Source organism: Drosophila ananassae, chromosome XR (assembly GCF_017639315.1).
Source record: "Drosophila ananassae strain 14024-0371.13 chromosome XR, ASM1763931v2, whole genome shotgun sequence".
In the NCBI taxonomy this organism is placed as follows: domain Eukaryota; kingdom Metazoa; phylum Arthropoda; class Insecta; order Diptera; family Drosophilidae; genus Drosophila; species Drosophila ananassae.
This window is the reverse complement of record NC_057932.1, coordinates 15,190,158-15,211,278: the sequence shown is the minus strand read 5'-3', so window position 1 is coordinate 15,211,278 and position 21,121 is coordinate 15,190,158. Positions and strand designations below refer to the sequence as shown.

The 21,121-nt window shown below is 49.6% G+C and overlaps 1 protein-coding gene and 1 long non-coding RNA gene across 6 annotated transcripts in view; one reads left to right on the top strand and one right to left on the bottom strand.

Moving 5' to 3' along the window:
* LOC6505218 (zwei Ig domain protein zig-8) overlaps window positions 1-21,121 on the top strand; it is a 174,792-nt gene that overhangs the window by 144,296 nt on the left and 9,375 nt on the right. For 3 of the 5 annotated variants that reach the window (XM_044717396.1, XM_032451947.2, XM_032451946.2), the window contains 3 exons: window positions 3,499-3,626; window positions 4,400-4,568; window positions 8,776-12,128. In XM_044717396.1, coding sequence (XP_044573331.1) covers window positions 3,499-3,626; window positions 4,400-4,568; window positions 8,776-9,137 — 659 coding nt within the window. In that variant the 3' untranslated portion in view covers window positions 9,138-12,128. Of the gene's footprint in view, window positions 1-3,498; window positions 3,627-4,399; window positions 4,581-8,775; window positions 12,129-12,488; window positions 12,755-21,121 lie in introns of those variants that run through there. The other 2 variants (XM_044717397.1, XR_006507757.1) reach the window with 2 other exon arrangements.
* Window positions 10,661-21,121, bottom strand: part of LOC116655042 — a 138,697-nt gene continuing 128,236 nt past the window's right edge. The window contains exon 10 of the long non-coding RNA XR_004310186.2: window positions 10,661-12,278. This is a non-coding gene — a long non-coding RNA (uncharacterized LOC116655042). The remainder of the gene's footprint in view (window positions 12,279-21,121) is intronic.

Here is a 21,121-nt window from a genome sequence, read left to right as displayed (position 1 = left end):
AGAAGCCATTCAAGTCGAAAGTTTATCGCTTCGCCGGCACATTCCGAGGGGGTGGGCCGTGGTGGAATGGTGGAAAAATGTTGACGGTATCATAAAATCGCGCCTCGTAGAACAATGGCGACAACGTCAAAAGCCGGGACAACAAATTTTATTACCCGAAGCCCTCAGCCCACAGCCCACAGTTGGCGGAAAGATGAAGGTTCTGCTCTGCGACGGAGAACCAAGAACTGAGAACTGAGAACTGAGAACTTTTGGACAATTGAATTGAAAAAGCATAAAGGTTTATGAGCGTGTAAGCCTTTGCCTTTCCCTTTCGTTTAGAGGCTTGGTGCTTGGTGTCCTGGTTGTGTGTCCTGGTTATGGGTGTGGGTGTGTGGGTGTGGGTGTGGGTGTGTGGGTGTAACTACCATCCTCTAAGTGGGTGCTTGTGTGATGTTGTAGGCGGCATTACGCTAACCTTTATGGCAAATAAAAAAAACTTGAAGGCTTCAGATGAGAGATTAAGAGGTGCTGAGAGGCAGGAAGAGTTGATATTCAATTAGAAGATCTCTGGAAGACAGTCTTCGAGACTACAAAGAGTGGAGAAACTCAACAGAAGACAGAAGACTAATGTCCCTTTCTCTTGAGACACCTCTTGAGAAAAGGGTTTTGACTTTTATTTTGTATTTTTATTGAAATTTATTGTTTGATTTACAAGAGTTTAAGTGGCAGGCAGAGAGGGGAGGTGGGAAAGGGAGGCACTAAGGACATTCATAACAACAAACATGAGGATAAAGAGAAAGAGAAAGAGAAAGGATATGGCCCTTGGGCCATAAATCACATTCGAAAGCGCCGGCATAAAAGTTGCAAATTAGGCTCGAATGTTGACACGGCGATTAATCAAAGTGCAAGGGGGGCAGGGAGGGCGCCAATGCAGCAACTAATTCGATAAGAGAGCAGGACTTATTAGCGGACAGCGGACTAGACTCTAGGGGGTGTAGGGTGTAGGGTGCAGGGGGGAGAAGGATATCCCCGAAAAGGATAACCCGAAAAGGAGGCCATGAATCATTCATAAGCGCCGTTTACACTCCCATAGAGATAGACTCCAATTGCCAGAGGGTTGATTAATGAGTTGGAGTTGCCTCTGCCACTCCCCCTTTGCCGCCCTCTTTAGCCGTTTACAGTTAGGTCACGCACTATGACCCAAGGATAGCAAGGATACTGCACTTTTCCAAACAAAAGAGGCTCTCAAAAGGAAGTCTTCTCTCTAAGTTATCTCTTCTTCAATAATTATTTATTTCTTAGTCCTTAAACCCCGTTTCTCTCAGTATAATGAGCGGGAATTGCTTCCTAATCGAGTCACTCCTCACAAGGATAATGGCCATTTGGGGCGAGAAACTAAAAATCACCAAAGATAATCCCTTTGGAATGCACTAGGGAGTGGCTAGCATGGAATGACCTCTACCCCCCTCCCCCCCCCCCCCCCCCCCCTCTTGACCTGGCCAAATTAAAAGTAAAAAGGTCATAAATTCCTTACGGGACTAAGGGAATGCCAAGTGGGAGAGAGGGGATCCGATATGGCGGGGGGTAGGAGGGGGGGTGCGGTAGCTATTTGAATGTGCGCTGCGGATGGCGTGGCATGAATGGCATAAATAATAAACCTGCCACATACTTCATGCCACAAATACACACAGACACAGATACACCCATACACACCCACACAGACAAACAGCATCCGAAAGCGTTTTGATGATTTCCAGCTGGTCCCTCGTGTCGTATGCGTAATATTTGTTTAATATTAACTCGCCGCACATCCCCCACATCCCTACATGCCACCATGCCACATGGCACGCCCGAATGACCCACAATTTCCTACGCAGTTTCCTCCCCCCCACCCTCCCCCGCCAATAATATCCTTTCGAGACATCCTTTGGCTTTGTTTTTAAGGGAAAAGGGCCTTCGGATCAATAAGTTTAATGTCTGCTGGCTTTGGAGAGTTTTAGATGCCTGTGGAGAGTTTAAGATGCCTGTGGAGAGTTTAGGATGCCAGTTTAAGAAAATAAATAACAGAAAACTGGCCAGAAATTAAACAAAAGAAGGCATTCCAACAGAAACTAAAGCTTTCAAGCCAAAAAGCCAAAAGAAAAGAATAATTTTTAAGGCCTATATTACATATGAAAAGTTTCAGGTTAGAAGAGTTCGAGTTGAGAGATCAAATCTGCGGCAAAATGGGGCACGTAGAAGGAGCAAGCACCGCAAGAGGAGATAACTGCTGCGTCGCAGCATAAAGAACTTCAAATGGAGATTGGGAGATACGAGCATAACAAAATGGGGTGGGGGGAGGGTGGGGGCATGCCTCCAGAGATCCAGAGACCACCCACTACTTGCCTGCCTGCCAGTACATAACTTTCACTAACCTTTGGCGGCGTTTCTTTTGCCAAGAGACCACATTACCGTTAGCAGGCTATACTAACTGCACTTTCAGACAGGCACAGACACGCACACACTTGCCCGGGCTGGAAACTGACGAAAGTTGCTGAAGAAACGGAAGCGCCAAGACGGCCATTTTGCTGTTTTTCCCCAAAAATGGCGACCAAGGGGGCGTGGCACTAGGAGCAAACGGAGCGTCTGCCAAGAAATCCCTATTTATTAGCATCGCAAGAAGAAGCAGAGAGCACTAGAGGGAGGCTCTAAATGTGTTTTTTGTGGCGGAGTGGGAGGGAGATAGTGTATGTTATAGGGTATAATAGTCAGATACTTGTAGTTCTACTCTAATTTTATGGAATTTCTAATAAAACTTGATTTAAAAAATTTAAATTTCAAAACTAAAAAGTAAAAAGTAAAAAGTAATATAATGTTGCAAGCCACCCATCTAGTTGCCACATTGTAGTTTGTAGTCCTGCTGGGCAAAGGAGATTTCAATCAGTGTCCTTGAACTAATGACACAATTTGTTGTTGTACTGTAACCCTCTCTCTCTCTCTCTCTCTCTCCTCTCCTCCTGTCCATTTTATGCCTTTGTTCCCCCCCCTCTCTCTCTCTAGCTGATTGCATTTATTTCGTTTTACTTTTTGCTAGAATGAGATGGCGGTCCTGGGATGGTCTTCTGAAAAGTCAGAAATTGTTTTACGATGAATAGGAAAGTAAACAAACGTGTAAATGTCAAACACACGCACGGACATGCTCTTTTTTTTCTCTCATGCTCTTCTCCCCCTTTTGTATGGGGTTCAATTTTCTTCTCTCTCTCTCTCTTTCTCTTGGGATAAGGGCAGCGGGGGTCTCCACATCTCTGGCATACATCGCAGCTGGAAAGAAAACAATTTAACGTAACGGTAGATAAACTTTTTTTTCTTAAACTGGCTCGGAAGGAGCTCTCTCTTTTGTTCTTCTTCCTCTTTTTTTTTTATTTTTATTGTTGTTGTTGGGGGCTTAACTGGAATGAGCTTTCAAAAATGTTTTATGCGCCATTTTGTTTTTGGAATAAGAACTCATCTCTCTCTTCTTTTCCCTTCTCTTTGCAGAACCCGTTACTGAGGTGATTGGGGGACCAGAACTGCACATCAACCGCGGCTCGACCATCAATCTGACATGCATCGTCAAGTTCGCCCCCGAGCCCCCACCCACCGTCACCTGGTCGCACAATCGAGAGGTAAGTGGCTCTCTTTCCTCTCTTCCTTTACATTCTCCCCCCCATTCCAAGGATCATAAAAAACACTGAAAAAAAATTACACTTGACATGAACATGGATGAGGTTTCTGTCCGGCCTTTTGTAGGGATATTTTTTTAGAGACGATCTCAGGACATGCCAGGACTTGTCAGGACATTGAAGTGAAATATTTTCAAGCTCTTCTTGAAGACTCTCTTCTGGCACTAGGCTACTGCCAATGAATTATGATTGGAATTCTTCTTTGAAGCTATATCCTTTGTCCTTAATCCTTAATCCTTAATTCAAGCAAAGAGAAGAGAATTCCTGCCGCAAACTCATTTACTTTATGATGGCCCAGGACTCTTTTTTTTTTTCTCTTTTATTTTTGTCAGAAAACTTTGTTGTCCTTTCTTTCCTTTCCCACACATACATAGAGAGAGGTCCTGTTTCTTTTTTATTTATTTTTTTTTTTTTTTGGCAATGAAGGGAAGTCTGTGGCCAAATAAGAAGACTAAGCTCCGGCACCCTGGCTTGACTAAAACGCTGTCATTAATAAAAATTTAACTAACATGCCCCGCCCACATCCCACATCCCACATCCCAGAACGGGACAGAAATGCCATCCATGCCCACAACAACAACAACAACAATAATAACCGAAATGTAACAATCTAGCCCCCCCCCTTCCAAAACAAAAAAAAAAAAAGTTGTGTCCTGGCACTAAGCTGTTTGTTTCCGCCCACCACCCCGCTCCGGTGGGTGTGTTATTCATTTCAGGTCATAAATTTCGATTCACCTCGCGGCGGTATATCATTAGTCACCGAGAAAGGTGTGCTGACCACCAGCCGGCTCCTGGTGCAGAAGGCCATCTCGCAGGACTCGGGACTCTACACATGCACCCCCTCCAACGCCAATCCCACCACGGTGCGCGTGCATATCGTCGATGGTGAGTAGCCCGGTATGCAAAACGCTTTCTGCCTTTGCCTAACTATGAGTGTTGTACGTACAAGGGGGGATGGGGAGGGGAAGGGGGAATAGGTGTACTATACACTGCGAGAAATAATAGTCAAAGGGGAGTTTAATAATTACTTTTAATTGGAAGTTAAATTAAGAGGGAAATAATAAACAAATATTATGATTATGACATTTTCATATTTATTTGCTTAAAAATATATTATTTATTTTTAAGTATTAGTAGTATTTTTAAATTAAAATCAAGACTTGAACCTTGAACTATTTTTATTTAATTTTATTTTTATATTTTCATATTATTTTTAATCCCTTTTTGAAACCTACCTTTCTTACTTATTTATTTTAAGAAGAACTTTTAGTTAAATGCATAATTTTTAATTCTTAAAATGCAATATTTTTTAAAACCTACCTTTTTTATTTAGAATAATTATTTATTTTTAATAAAAATAGGTACAAAACTGGAACTTGTTTTATAAATAAGTTAAATTATATTCTATATTCTATATATTTTATATTTTTTACAACAGTATTTGTTACATACAACCTTAAACTTATATTTTAAATTCTCAAATTTTATTTTTTTAATTCTTTATTATTAATATTATTTATCTCAATTATTATTCTCTAACTTGAATCTATTTTACTTTTAAAACCCTACTTCAAACCCTTATTTTCTGCCAGTGCAGCAGCTTAGTGAAAGCGGGGAAGAAAGGGAAAAGGCGGGGAAGGCCAGGGGGAGATCCTTTTAGGGTGGCCCCGAACAGCAAGACAAATGTGCGGCGCCCAAAAGTCAACTAAGCTTGTTTGGCTTTATTTGACAGACGAGCGCGTCCAGTGATTGACGATAACTTTTTCTAAAAGCTCACAGGGCAGTGCTGGAAGTGGGTGGGAATTGTGGGGGGGATGAGTGAGTGAGGGAGGGGAGAGGTTGGAGAAAGTGCCGGGGAAAGTGCTGCGAGTGGGAGTGAGAGTAATAGAGAGGGGGAGCCTCTCCTCTGACCAGCAATTAGACGACAGTTCTAGTTTTGAGTTTAAAAATGATTTAAAATCTATTTTTTTAAATGATGAGATTTAAGATTTAAGAATTAGTTTTTAAATCTTTTTTCTTTCAACAAAAAAAAAGTGAGAAAGTAGAGTGGAGTTTTGGCCTTCTATTCAGTGGCAGAGTATTGGCCAATATCTCAAATATACACACACTCCATGGCACACTCTCAGCCACTTGCCACACTCCCTGCCCCTGCCCCTGCCCCTGCCTCTGCCACACGAGAAAGTCAAAGAAAATTAGTTGAGGAAACTTTTGGCATCAACATTTGGCCAAGTTTTGACTCGTTTATGCCGCAGACTTGCCGCTCCAACTTGGCTCCAGAATCATCAGCTATAGCTATGCCTTATAGCGGAATATATATATATATATATATATACTATTTTTTTACCGCCCCTTCCCCCCACACACCCCCTTCTTGTTGTTCGTTCGACGCTTCCGCTGAGGCCGGAAAAAAGCGCTTACAAAGCAAAAAGTTTAACAACTTGAGGCGCAAATGACTTTGGCGTGTAAGCGGGGCACGCTACAACAACAAATACGCCATGGAATTAGACTAAAATAGCAACAACAACAACAACAACAACAACAAATACTATATCCAGGGAGTGTCTAAGAAGCAGCAGCAAAGGCAGCAGCAGCAGCGGCTTCAACTTGTTAAGTGGAACAACTGCTGAAACTTAAGTAATTAACACAAGTTGTTTGCGCTTAGAGTTGCGGCCAAAAAGCACCGCAGGGCTAGTCAGCGGGAGTCCTGGTAGTTTATTTAATAAAAATATATATCTCACTGGCAACCGCTGCGGCAGCGAAATGAGCAGCCAAATTGAAATCGACACAAAAGCGTTCCAAATGCCAGCAAATAGAGAGATCAACGGGCGACCAAGCATACCTAAGACACTAAATGAGGTTTCAAGTGAAGGGGAAACAAGGACGAAATGAGGAGCAACCTAGTGCCACAGGCTAGGCTTTGGTTCTCCTGAAGATATAACTCATTTTGGGAGGAAGAGTGTCCTGGGAAGGTAGTCCTTTCTCCAGAAATCGTACTTTTTAGTGGAATTTGAGTAATTATTAATAATAGAATGCATTTATAGACAAGACTAGTCCTTTTAGACGCCATTTCAGTTTCACTTTTGAATCAAATAGAATCAGAATGCAACATGCGGCATGGAATTTAATATTCTAGGCCTGCCACAGAGCGGTCAGGTCAGTGATTTGGGATTCATTTGTTTGTTTCTGGCTCTGGTTTCCGGGACTCCCAGTCGGTTGTTAGTTACTTCTGGCCTGCAGTCGGAAAATAAGCTCCACTGTTGCATTATTGATATGGCTTGGCCGCCAGAACAAAAGCGGCTTATACTTACTGGCCTCGGCAGGACCTGTTTCTGTTTCTGTTTCTGTTTCTATTTGAGGCGATCATTACACCTAGTCGAACAAAAGCCGTCTCTGTGGCAGGACATCAAAGTCATTTTCATTAATTGAACTGCCCTGCCTGTCGAAGGACTAAGGACGAAGGACGAAGTCCAAGTTCGACACTCGCCACTCGACCACACACAATCCGACCCGCAATCCAATTAAGTGTACTTTCTATGGCGCTTTTATCTGCGAGTGCTTGCTTTTTAACGCACTCCAAGGGCAGGACTACAGGATCCCCAACCAGGACCCTAGATCCTGGCCAGTCATAAGTGACTCTTTGCTCATTCCTTAAGCCCTCAAGGACGATTGTCTTTGTCTTTGGAGCAGAACTCTCCGTTTAATTATGTCATACCGTATTAGCAGAGGACCAGGACCAGGACCAGGACCAAGACCAGGACCTGCTCCTTCCCCAGCTAGTAATTAGTGACATTGCAGGCAGGATATTGGCATGCCACGTGCCATAGTAGCATATTCCCAAAAGTAATCTCCACTTTTCAGAGGAGATATGTATGTGCCATGATATCTGAAGGATCTGAAGGAATAAAAAACAGAAACAGAAACAGAAACAGTCTAGTGACTGGCACTTTTTAGGGCTTTATGCCGATAATCGGCATTCCGGTCCGGTCGTGGAGCTAGTGCCTCCACTAGGCAAGGTGTATTAGCAGCAGAAACACACACAGTGTGCCTGCCACACTTAACTAACAGCTCATGATGGGCATCAACGAACTCGTAAAGGACGAACGATGCATGATAATTGAAGAGCCAGTGCCAGGATACAAGTGCCAGAGAGGAGGCAAGAGGCAAGAGGCAACCAGGAGTGGCAAGAGCTTCCCCGACGACAGACTCCCGCGCATTTCATGCCAAAATTTATGGCTCCCTATCTGCCCCATCTGTCCACTCGCCAAGTAGTTGGCCAGTTTTTGAATGCTCCACTCGCTTCCTTAGCCAGTCTTGGCGTTTTTATTGCCGGCAATTAAGTTAATAGGCAATAAAGCTTCTGGATTTGCCAGCCGGGCACTGCCATCTACCCGTGGAATGCAGATACAGATACAGATACAGATACAGATACATCGCCCAGATACTTCCAATGCAAGCCGACTAGTACTAGTACTAGTAGTTCATTTCCCCCTTTTCGCCGCCAAAATCCATAGATCTTGAAGAGAAATCGCCATTTTTAAAAATATGTACTTCCAAATTAACTGTAAGAGTTGTCTTTTCTGCGAGTTGGTTGGGGGTTTTTGGGGGAAACTAGTTGACTTGTATCTCTTGGATCCAAGGAGTCTATTATTTTATGATTTTTTTAGGTTTTTGGGAAGTGGGAAGTTTAGAAAACTACTTGCTAATAGTGTATTTTAATGAGTGTTACGAGGGAACTACCTTCCAGAACTAGTTCCTCCCTTCCAGCCGTACAATATGCAGCAGCGCCTCTAGGTAGGATTTTTTAATGATTTTAAGAAGTGGGGAGTCTTGAAAATTACTTCATAATAGAGTGTTTTAAGGGGTATCATAATGGAACCACCTTTCAGAACTAGTTCCTCTTTTCCAACTGTACAATATGCAGCAGCGCCCTAAGGTAGTTTCTTTAGGCTTAGCTTTGGGAGGTCCTTGGAGGAAAAATATATGTTTTTTGGCCTTTTTGCTATTTGTACCGCTGTCGCCCCGACCCCCGAGGTCAACATCTACTAACCTTGATGTCCTTTTTGTATCCTTTCACCACCCCCCGCCGCTCCAGGTGAACATCCGGCGGCAATGCACCACGGCAACTCTGGGGCATTTCGACCGCCGGGCCTGGTCTCGCTGCTGCTCTTCTTGTGCGGAGCGCCGCTGCTCATCCAGGCGGTCACCTTTTGCCGAGTCCTGGCCCATGCCCTCGGACGGGCCACGCCCCAACGACACAGTACCGCCCACGGCAAGGACAAGGATAAGGACAAGGACAAACAACGAAGCAACGAATCACGGAACAAGTCACTGGAACAGAAACACAATGAGGATCAGGATCAGGATCAGGAGCAGGAGCAGGATCAGTATCAGGAAGATGAGGAGCAGATGTCCTTGCGACGAGGAGACGAGGCGAGTACGTTGGGGGGCACATAGCTAGGCGGTGGGGCGGGAACCGAAATCGCTGACGCTGAGTTGCCAACTGGAATCGCCTACTAGGTTGATAGTTTCCCCCCTCCCCCATACACCCTCCTGCTACCAGGACACAGAAGAAGACCCCAAGCCCCTTTCACCCTCTCTTTCGCCCCCCTAACCCAGTTGCATGCCCCGGGGCGTTGCAGGTCCTTTTATCACTAAATTAAGTAGCCAAAGGAGCAGCCGGAACACAGACACTTATCACAATTTTTTCTAAAAACTAAAAATAAAAAAAAAATATAAAAAATATGTGGAAGGAGGAAGGAGCTACCCAGCTATATAAGCTATTTTTTTTTTTAAGTGTGAATTCTAGTTGCAACATGCATTTGAGGCATGTAAAAAATAAAAAATAAAAATACAAAAAACACAAACAGACATTGTAAATAAAAAAAAGAGAAGAATCTAGAGAAGAATCTATCTCGTACTCTCTTCCATCGCTAGTCCCCCATTTCGAGTGTAATAATCCATCTATCTCACAGTCCCTCTCGGTTCATTTAGTAACTTTCGAGATACTTTTACATCCAGATACTTTCGAACTCCCCTTCCCCTCCCCCTTAAGACACAAGCAGACAGATGACAGATTATCGAGTACAAGGTAAGGTTATAGGTGTCTAAAACATATGATATATAAATTAAAATTAAAACTAAAATTAAAATTAAAATATAAATATAATCCAACTACGAACGAGTCTAGGAGATGGGAATTTTTTTTTTGTAACTAGCATAAGTTCAAGACTATAGTAAGATTTAAGGGAAAAAGGACGAAGCGAAGCAAGGACGACGATTTGTAGGGGGGAAGGACATAGAAGTGTATATAATTATAAGAAAAAAAAAAAATTCAACATTATTAGTCGAGATAATTTTTTTGTTTTTTTTTTCTATCTTGCTCCATATATCAGATCAGAATAATCTCTACCTATATATTGGATGTATTTCGATGTGTTTAGAGCTAAGCGATACAAGATACAAGATACAGATGCAAGATACAGATACAAGCATACAAGATACAAGCATACAAGCTAAAAGATACAAAGATACCGATTATTGTTGTGTGTTTTGAAACAGAATCTTGACAGATATTGAAAGAGAAAATAACCAAACTATCCAGTACAGCATATTGCTAATTCGAACTTCGAGTATTTAAGGTCTCTCTCTATCTCTCTCTCTCTCGCTATCTATCTATCTATCTTTCTATCTCTCTCTCTCTCGACAGCCCAGTCACACAGTTAGTAATTGTATCTTTAAGTGTAATCAGAGTCAGAGTCAGCAGATCCCACCCCAAAAAAAAATAAAAAAAAAAAAAAGTAAAAAGGGTCTAACCCTGGTCCCCCCCTTATCCCCTACAATGTCCCCTACAGCCGATTTGAAGGCTTTGGTCCTTCAATGTCCTGGTATCCGCTCAGCAGAATATACACTGAGAAAATCAAATAAACATTATAATCTTCAAACTAGGCGTAATTCCATAAATATATATATTATATGTATGTATGTATGGTACACTTAGCGAAATCGAAGGTCAAGAGGTTATATTTTATGAATGTGATTACGAATAGAAAATTGACAAAAAAAAAAAACGAAAGTGTTTTGTGAGAAAGGCTAAAAAACAGTGCATGAGAAAGATAAGACCAAAAAAAAATTATAGAAAAAGTATCTCTTGTTGGATTGTGGGGCAGAGAGCTGGAAAGATCTACGAAAAAGGATCGAAGGATCTCTAAAAAGAGCTGCCAACCACAATTAGTTAATGTACCTATTTGTAATCTCTTGAGTGCTTTGATTTTCAAATACCCTTTCCAAATACCCTTCTCCATGCACTAGTCTAAGCCGAACTTGAAGTGAGTGTTTAAATCTTAAATAGAAATTGAATTAAATTCAATATCAATACCAGAGGCACCCAAAAACAAACCACATTTCAAAAAATTCAAAAGCTATATAAGTGTCAGATAGAAAAAATAAAAACCAAAAAACAGAAAAATAACAAAAGAAAGAAAAAAGAATTAAGAAAAACTGAAAAATTTCTATAAATGTATAAAATAAGGTGAAAATAAAGTCCATGTTGCAGATGCTAAACCTATGACTATATAGAGTATTGTAATTTAATGAAACCGATATAAATATGTATGTAAATGATAAGCGATAATTAAAAATGTGTTGACCCTATTATTATTACAATTTTTTTTTTTTTCTCAATTTTCGTTGGAATTTTATTGTCAGTTTTTCATTCTTTTTTCTTTTTACCATTTTTTCGTTTAATGTTATTTTCCTGATAGAGTTAATTAAAGGAAAAAGTAAACAGAAATTCGCAAAAACAAAAAAAAAAAACAAAAGTGGAAAAAAATATAAGAGAAAATGACAAAAAAAAAAAAAAAAAACATTTTTAAAGTAAATATGTTAAATACAATTTTAAGCATAAACACAGTGGCGATAAATGCAAACAATTTTAATGTGGTTACATAAAAATACAACAAAAAAATACAAAAAAATGCAAGAAAAAAAAAATGAGACTCAATGAAAAAATAAATGTACGTTGCTCCAATTGAAATGGAACACTTTGAAATATTACCAATTCATAATAAACTATATTTACGAAATGGATAAGCGAACAGAACAGAAACCTACCATCTCAAGCGGAACAAGAACAAGAAAAAGAACAAGAATTATGGATTAAATTGCATAACATTTAAGAGAGAAAATTAACAAAAGAAGAAAAGGTAGAGGTAAAGAATCACTACCAGATACACAGCATGGTCACACTGGCAGACACATCCAGACATGTACTGACATGCACACTCTCTGACACAGACATAAACAGACACACGCAAGGACACTTTCAAGCAGCCCAAAAGTATGCAATTTGAACCAGAGAAGAATTTGAAAAGAGCCCAAGACGTGCGATTCAAAAAACCAAAAAAAACCCAAAAACCAAACTATGAATTCAATAAAAGTGTAAAAGAAAAATAAAACTCAAACAATGCATTTTTATTTCAATAATTTGTGATTATAATATAGACTATATATTATGGTCATTTCTCATCTAGTCGAAGGACTCTCGGTCGAAGGACTTCATTTGGGTGGGCTGTCCTGCAATATTACGATATAAGAGTCCTGGAATGTGGAAAAAAAAAGTAAGAAATATTAGTTAAGTTATCTTTTATTTTTAATAATTTATATAAAAAATTATAATAATTATTTATAATTAATCATCACTATTTATAATAATTTTACATCATTCTTACTATTATTTATTTATAATTTCTCTTTCAACAATCATAAAATCATAAAGCCATTTTTCTTTTTTTATTTTTTCCCATCAAGATTCAAATCCAACTGCCTTTTGGAAGAGCATAAACACATCATTTATGCACAGCATCCTTTTTTTTGGCCAGCTGTTGATGAAGTGCAATTAAAATTACATGAGGCTCATGTTTGGCGGCTTTTTCCATCAATAAAATGATGTCAACTAGGCAATTAAGGTATTCCAGCACGGTCCAGGTGTTAAATTGCGACCGAATCGATTACCGGATTTCATCAAAGCGGAAAATAAATTATGACTCGCAGGGAATTCAATTTGCAGAATAAGGGTAAGCTTAGCAACCTTATATTTAATATTACGATATCCGATATACGATATACTAAAGATAATCGATGATGACCATTCAGGGGGTATGATCTACAACCGACTTACGTTATACGATTTCCAATAGCACGTAGGTGACAGGAAGGATCAGAGAGCCATTTACGAATTACGGAAGGGGATCCAAGACCTACATGAACAAATGGATTGAGGCCTTAGAATACATAGGCCACAGAAGCTACAGGCAAGGGGTACAAACTGCAGGAGCTACAGGCTACAGGTTACTGGGGCTACAGGAGCCACAGGAGCTATAGAAGCTACAGGCTACAGGATCTACAGGGTCCTGGAAACGGGCTACCGGCTGCGGGCACAGGCTCCTAAACCAGGCTACAGGCTGTAGGAACCGGCTACAGGCTCCTGGAACCAAGAAACAGGATTACAGTGCTGCAGGGTTGCAGAGCTATAGGCAGTAGCTAAAAAAATTACAAAAGCAACAAACTACGGGAGCTACAGAAGCTACAGGATCTACAGACTACGGGAGCTACAGGCTACAGGGCTACAGGGTCCTAGAACCGGGCTGAAGAAGCTACAGAAGGTACAGGCTACAGGGGGCTACAGGACCTACAGGATGTACAGGCTAGGGGTTACAAACTAAAGGAGCTACAGGTTAGGGGCAACAGGAGCTAGATGCTAGGGTCTACAGGCTCCTGGAACAGGGCTACAGGCTGCAGGAACCGGCCACAGGCTCCTGGAACCGGGCTACAGGCTGCAGCATCCGGCTACAGGGTCCTGGAACCGGGCTACGGGCTGTAGGAACCGGCCACAGGCTCCTGGAACCGGGCTACGGGCTGCAGCATCCGGCTACAGGCTCCTGGAACCGGGCTACAGGCTGCAGCAACCGGCTACAGAATCCTGGAACCGGGCTACAGGCTGTAGGAACCGGCTACAGGGTCCTGGAAACGGGCTACAGGCTGCAGCAACCGGCTACAGAATCCTGAAACCGGGCTTCAGGCTGCAGCATCCGGCTACAGGCTCCTGGAACCGGGCTACAGGCTGCAGCACCCGGCTACAGAATCCTGGAACCGGGCTACAGGCTGTAGGAACCGGCTACAGGCTCCTGGAACCGAGCTACAGGCTGCAGCAACCGGCTACAGAATCCTGAAACCGGGCTTCAGGCTGCAGCATCCGGCTACAGGCTCCTGGAACCGGGCTACAGGCTGCAGCATCCGGCTACAGAATCCTGGAACCGGGCTACAGGCTGCAGCATCCGGCTACAGGGTCCTGGAACCGGGCTACAGGCTGCAGCATCCGGCTACAGGCTCCTGGAACCGGGCTACAGGCTGCAGCAAGCGGTTACAGGCTCCAAGAACCGGGCTACAGGCTGCAGCTTCCGGCTACAGGCTCCTGGATCCGGGCTACAGGCTGCAGCAAGCGGCTACAGGGTCCTGGAACCGGGCTACAGGCTGCAGCAAGCGGCTACAGGGTCCTGGAACCGGACTACAGGCTGCAGCAAGCGGCTACAGGGTCCTGGAACCGGGCTACAGGCTGCAGCAAGCGGCTACAGGGTCCTGGAACCGGGCTACAGGCTGCAGCAAGCGGCTACAGGGTCCTGGAACCGGGCTACAGGCTGCAGCAAGCGGCTACAGGCTCCTGGAACCGGGCTACAGGCTGCAGCAAGCGGCTACAGGCTCCTGGAACCGGGCTGCAGGCTGTAGGAACCGGCTGCAGGCTCCTGGAACCGGGCTACAGGCTGCAGCAAGCGACTACAGGGTCCTGGAACCGGGCTACAGGCTGCAGCAAGCGGCTACAGGGTCCTGGAACCGGGCTACAGGCTGTAGGAACCGGCTACAGGGTCCTGGAACCGGACTACAGGCTGCAGCAAGCGGCTACAGGGTCCTGGAACCGGGCTACAGGCTGCAGCAAGCGGCTACAGGGTCCTGGAACCGGGCTACAGGCTGCAGCAAGCGGCTACAGGGTCCTGGAACCGGGCTACAGGCTGCAGCAAGCGGCTACAGGGTCCTGGAACCGGGCTACAGGCTGCAGCAAGCGGCTGCAGGCTCCTGGAACCGGGCTACAGGCTGTAGGAACCGGCTGCAGGCTCCTGGAACCGGGCTACAGGCTGCAGCAAGCGGCTACAGGGTCCTGGAACCGGGCTACAGGCTGCAGCAAGCGGCTACAGGGTCCTGGAACCGGGCTACAGGCTGCAGCAAGCGGCTACAGGCTCCTGGAACCGGGCTGCAGGCTGTAGGAACCGGCTGCAGGCTCCTGGAACCGGGCTACAGGCTGCAGCAAGCGACTACATGGTCCTGGAACCGGGCTACAGGCTGCAGCAAGCGGCTACAGGGTCCTGGAACCGGGCTACAGGCTGCAGCAAGCGGCTGCAGGCTCCTGGAACCGGGCTACAGGCTGTAGGAACCGGCTGCAGGCTCCTGGAACCGGGCTACAGGCTGCAGCAAGCGGCTACAGGGTCCTGGAACCGGGCTACAGGCTGCAGCAAGCGGCTACAGGGTCCTGGAACCGGGCTACAGGCTGCAGCAAGCGGCTACAGGGTCCTGGAACCGGGCTACAGGCTGCAGCAAGCGGCTACAGGGTCCTGGAACCGGGCTACAGGCTGCAGCAAGCGGCTACAGGGTCCTGGAACCGGGCTACAGGCTGCAGAAAGCGGCTACAGGGTCCTGGAACCGGGCTACAGGCTGCAGCAAGCGGCTACAGGCTCCTGGAACCGGGCTACAGGCTGTAGGAACCGGCTACAGGCTCCTGGAACCGGGCTACAGGCTGTAGGAACCGGCTGCAGGCTCCTGGAACCCGGGCTACAGGCTGTAGGAACCGGCTACAGGCTCCTGGAACCGGGCTGCAGGCTGTAGGAACCGGCTGCAGGCTTCTGGAACCGGGCTACAGGCTGCAGCAAGCGGCTACAGGGTCGTGGAACCGGGCTACAGGCTGCAGCAAGCGGCTACAGGCTCCTGGAACCAGGCTACAGGCTACAGCAAGCGGCTACAGGGTCCTGGAACCGGGCTACAGGCTGCAGCAAGCGGCTACAGGCTCCTGGAACCGGGCTGCAGGCTGTAGGAACCGGCTACAGGCTCCTGGAACCGGGCTGCAGGTTGTAGGAACCGGCTGCAGGCTCCTGGAACCGGGCTACAGGCTGCAGCAAGCGGCTACAGGGTCGTGGAACCGGGCTGCAGGCTGTAGGAACCGGCTACAGGGTCCTGGAACCGGACTACAGGCTGCAGCAAGCGGCTACAGGGTCCTGGAACCGGGCTACAGGCTGCAGCAAGCGGCTACAGGGTCCTGGAACCGGGCTACAGGCTGTAGGAACCGGCTGCAGGCTCCTGGAACCGGGCTACAGGCTGCAGCAAGCGGCTACAGGCTCCTGGAACCAGGCTACAGGCTACAGCAAGCGGCTACAGGGTCCTGGAACCGGGCTACAGGCTGCAGCAAGCGGCTACAGGCTCCTGGAACCGGGCTGCAGGCTGTAGGAACCGGCTACAGGCTCCTGGAACCGGGCTGCAGGTTGTAGGAACCGGCTGCAGGCTCCTGGAACCGGGCTACAGGCTGCAGCAAGCGGCTACAGGGTCGTGGAACCGGGCTGCAGGCTGTAGGAACCGGCTGCAGGCCCCTGGAACCGGGCTACAGGCTGTAGGAACCGGCTGCAGGCTCCTGGAACCGGGCTACAGGCTGCAGCAAGCGGCTACAGGCTCCTGGAACCGGGCTACAGGCTGCAGCAAGCGGCTACAGGCTCCTGGAACCGGGCTGCAGGCTGTAGGAACCGGCTACAGGCTCCTGGAACCGGGCTGCAGGCTGTAGGAACCGGCTGCAGGCTTCTGGAACCGGGCTACAGGCTGCAGCAAGCGGCTACAGGCTCCTGGAACCGGGCTACAGGCTGCAGCAAGCGGCTACAGGCTCCTGGAACCGGGCTACAGGCTGCAGCAAGCGGCTACAGGCTCCTGGAACCGGGCTACAGGCTGCAGCAAGCGGTTACAGGCTCCTGAAACCGGGCTACAGGCTGTAGGAACCGGCTGCAGGCTCCTGGAACCGGGCTACAGGCTGTAGGAACCGGCTGCAGTCTCCTGGAACCGGGCTACAGGCTGTAGGAACCGGCTGCAGGCTCCTGGAACCGGGCTACAGGCTGCAGCAAGCGGCTACAGGGTCCTGGAACCGGGCTACAGGCTGCAGCAAGCGGCTACAGGGTCCTGGAACCGGGCTACAGGCTGCAGCAAGCGGCTACAGGGTCCTGGAACCGGACTACAGGCTGCAGCAAGCGGCTACAGGCTCCTGGAACCGGGCTGCAGGCTGTAGGAACCGGCTACAGGCTCCTGGAACCGGGCTGCAGGCTGTAGGAACCGGCTGCAGGCTTCTGGAACCGGGCTACAGGCTGCAGCAAGCGGCTACAGGCTCCTGGAACCGGGCTACAGGCTGCAGCAAGCGGCTACAGGCTCCTGGAACCGGGCTACAGGCTGCAGCAAGCGGCTGCAGGCTCCTGGAACCGGGCTACACGCTGCAGCAAGCGGTTACAGGCTCCTGGAACCGGGCTACAGGCTGTAGGAACCGGCTGCAGGCCCTGGAACCGGGCTACAGGCTGTAGGAACCGGCTGCAGGCTCCTGGAACCGGGCTACAGGCTGCAGCAAGCGGCTACAAGGTCGTGGAACCGGGCTACAGGCTGCAGCAAGCGGCTACAGGCTCCTGGAACCAGGCTACAGGCTACAGCAAGCGGCTACAGAATCCTGGAACCGGGCTACAGGCTGTAGGAACCGGCTACAGGGTCCTGGAAACGGGCTACAGGCTGCAGCAACCGGCTACAGAATCCTGAAACCGGGCTTCAGGCTGCAGCATCCGGCTACAGGCTCCTGGAACCGGGCTACAGGCTGCAGCACCCGGCTACAGAATCCTGGAACCGGGCTACAGGCTGTAGGAACCGGCTACAGGCTCCTGGAACCGAGCTACAGGCTGCAGCAACCGGCTACAGAATCCTGAAACCGGGCTTCAGGCTGCAGCATCCGGCTACAGGCTCCTGGAACCGGGCTACAGGCTGCAGCATCCGGCTACAGAATCCTGGAACCGGGCTACAGGCTGCAGCATCCGGCTACAGGGTCCTGGAACCGGGCTACAGGCTGCAGCATCCGGCTACAGGCTCCTGGAACCGGGCTACAGGCTGCAGCAAGCGGTTACAGGCTCCAAGAACCGGGCTACAGGCTGCAGTTTCCGGCTACAGGCTCCTGGATCCGGGCTACAGGCTGCAGCAAGCGGCTACAGGGTCCTGGAACCGGGCTACAGGCTGCAGCAAGCGGCTACAGGGTCCTGGAACCGGGCTACAGGCTGCAGCAAGCGGCTACAGGGTCCTGGAACCGGGCTACAGGCTGCAGCAAGCGGCTACAGGGTCCTGGAACCGGGCTACAGGCTGCAGCAAGCGGCTGCAGGCTCCTGCAACCGGGCTACAGGCTGTAGGAACCGGCTGCAGGCTCCTGGAACCGGGCTACAGGCTGCAGCAAGCGGCTACAGGGTCCTGGAACCGGGCTACAGGCTGCAGCAAGCGGCTACAGGGTCCTGGAACCGGGCTACAGGCTGCAGCAAGCGGCTACAGGGTCCTGGAACCGGGCTACAGGCTGCAGCAAGCGGCTACAGGGTCCTGGAACCGGGCTACAGGCTGCAGCAAGCGGCTACAGGGTCCTGGAACCGGGCTACAGGCTGCAGCAAGCGGCTACAGGGTCCTGGAACCGGGCTACAGGCTGCAGCAAGCGGCTACGGGGTCCTGGAACCGGGCTACAGGCTGCAGCAAGCGGCTACAGGGTCCTGGAACCGGGCTACAGGCTGCAGCATCCGGCTACAGGCTCCTGGAACCGGGCTACAGGCTGCAGCAAGCGGCTACAGGCTCCTGGAACCGGGCTGCAGGCTGTAGGAACCGGCTACAGGCTCCTGGAACCGGGCTGCAGGTTGTAGGAACCGGCTGCAGGCTCCTGGAACCGGGCTACAGGCTGCAGCAAGCGGCTACAGGGTCGTGGAACCGGGCTGCAGGCTGTAGGAACCGGCTACAGGGTCCTGGAACCGGACTACAGGCTGCAGCAAGCGGCTACAGGGTCCTGGAACCGGGCTACAGGCTGCAGCAAGCGGCTACAGGGTCCTGGAACCGGGCTACAGGCTGTAGGAACCGGCTGCAGGCTCCTGGAACCGGGCTACAGGCTGCAGCAAGCGGCTACAGGCTCCTGGAACCAGGCTACAGGCTACAGCAAGCGGCTACAGGGTCCTGGAACCGGGCTACAGGCTGCAGCAAGCGGCTACAGGCTCCTGGAACCGGGCTGCAGGCTGTAGGAACCGGCTACAGGCTCCTGGAACCGGGCTGCAGGTAGTAGGAACCGGCTGCAGGCTCCTGGAACCGGGCTACAGGCTGCAGCAAGCGGCTACAGGGTCGTGGAACCGGGCTGCAGGCTGTAGGAACCGGCTGCAGGCCCCTGGAACCGGGCTACAGGCTGTAGGAACCGGCTGCAGGCTCCTGGAACCGGGCTACAGGCTGCAGCAAGCGGCTACAGGCTCCTGGAACCGGGCTACAGGCTGCAGCAAGCGGCTACAGGCTCCTGGAACCGGGCTGCAGGCTGTAGGAACCGGCTACAGGCTCCTGGAACCGGGCTGCAGGCTGTAGGAACCGGCTGCAGGCTTCTGGAACCGGGCTACAGGCTGCAGCAAGCGGCTACAGGCTCCTGGAACCGGGCTACAGGCTGCAGCAAGCGGCTACAGGCTCCTGGAACCGGGCTACAGGCTGCAGCAAGCGGCTACAGGCTCCTGGAACCGGGCTACAGGCTGCAGCAAGCGGTTACAGGCTCCTGAAACCGGGCTACAGGCTGTAGGAACCGGCTGCAGGCTCCTGGAACCGGGCTACAGGCTGTAGGAACCGGCTGCAGGCTCCTGGAACCGGGCTACAGGCTGCAGCAAGCGGCTACAGGCTCCTGGAACCAGGCTACAGGCTACAGCAAGCGGCTACAGGGTCCTGGAACCGGGCTACAGGCTGCAGCAAGCGGCTACAGGGTCCTGGAACCGGGCTACAGGCTGCAGCAAGCGGCTACAGGGTCCTGGAACCGGACTACAGGCTGCAGCAAGCGGCTACAGGCTCCTGGAACCGGGCTGCAGGCTGTAGGAACCGGCTACAGGCTCCTGGAACCGGGCTGCAGGCTGTAGGAACCGGCTGCAGGCTTCTGGAACCGGGCTACAGGCTGCAGCAAGCGGCTACAGGCTCCTGGAACCGGGCTACAGGCTGCAGCAAGCGGCTACAGGCTCCTGGAACCGGGCTACAGGCTGCAGCAAGCGGCTGCAGGCTCCTGGAACCGGGCTACACGCTGCAGCAAGCGGTTACAGGCTCCTGGAACCGGGCTACAGGCTGTAGGAACCGGCTGCAGGCCCTGGAACCGGGCTACAGGCTGTAGGAACCGGCTGCAGGCTCCTGGAACCGGGCTACAGGCTGCAGCAAGCGGCTACAAGGTCGTGGAACCGGGCTACAGGCTGCAGCAAGCGGCTACAGGCTCCTGGAACCAGGCTACAGGCTACAGCAAGCGGCTACAGAATCCTGGAACCGGGCTACAGGCTGTAGGAACCGGCTACAGGGTCCTGGAAACGGGCTACAGGCTGCAGCAACCGGCTACAGAATCCTGAAACCGGGCTTCAGGCTGCAGCATCCGGCTACAGGCTCCTGGAACCGGGCTACAGGCTGCAGCACCCGGCTACAGAATCCTGGAACCGGGCTACAGGCTGTAGGAACCGGCTACAGGCTCCTGGAACCGAGCTACAGGCTGCAGCAACCGGCTACAGAATCCTGAAACCGGGCTTCAGGCTGCAGCATCCGGCTACAGGCTCCTGGAACCGGGCTACAGGCTGCAGCATCCGGCTACAGAATCCTGGAACCGGGCTACAGGCTGCAGCATCCGGCTACAGGGTCCTGGAACCGGGCTACAGGCTGCAGCATCCGGCTACAGGCTCCTGGAACCGGGCTACAGGCTGCAGCAAGCGGTTACAGGCTCCAAGAACCGGGCTACAGGCTGCAGCTTCCGGCTACAGGCTCCTGGATCCGGGCTACAGGCTGCAGCAAGCGGCTACAGGGTCCTGGAACCGGGCTACAGGCTGCAGCAAGCGGCTACAGGGTCCTGGAACCGGACTACAGGCTGCAGCAAGCGGCTACAGGGTCCTGGAACCGGGCTACAGGCTGCAGCAAGCGGCTACAGGGTCCTGGAACCGGGCTACAGGCTGCAGCATCCGGCTACAGGCTCCTGGAACCGGGCTACAGGCTGCAGCAAGCGGCTACAGGCTCCTGGAACCGGGCTACAGGCTGTAGGAACCGGCTACAGGGTCCTGGAACCGGGCTACAGGCTGCAGCAAGCGGCTACAGGCTCC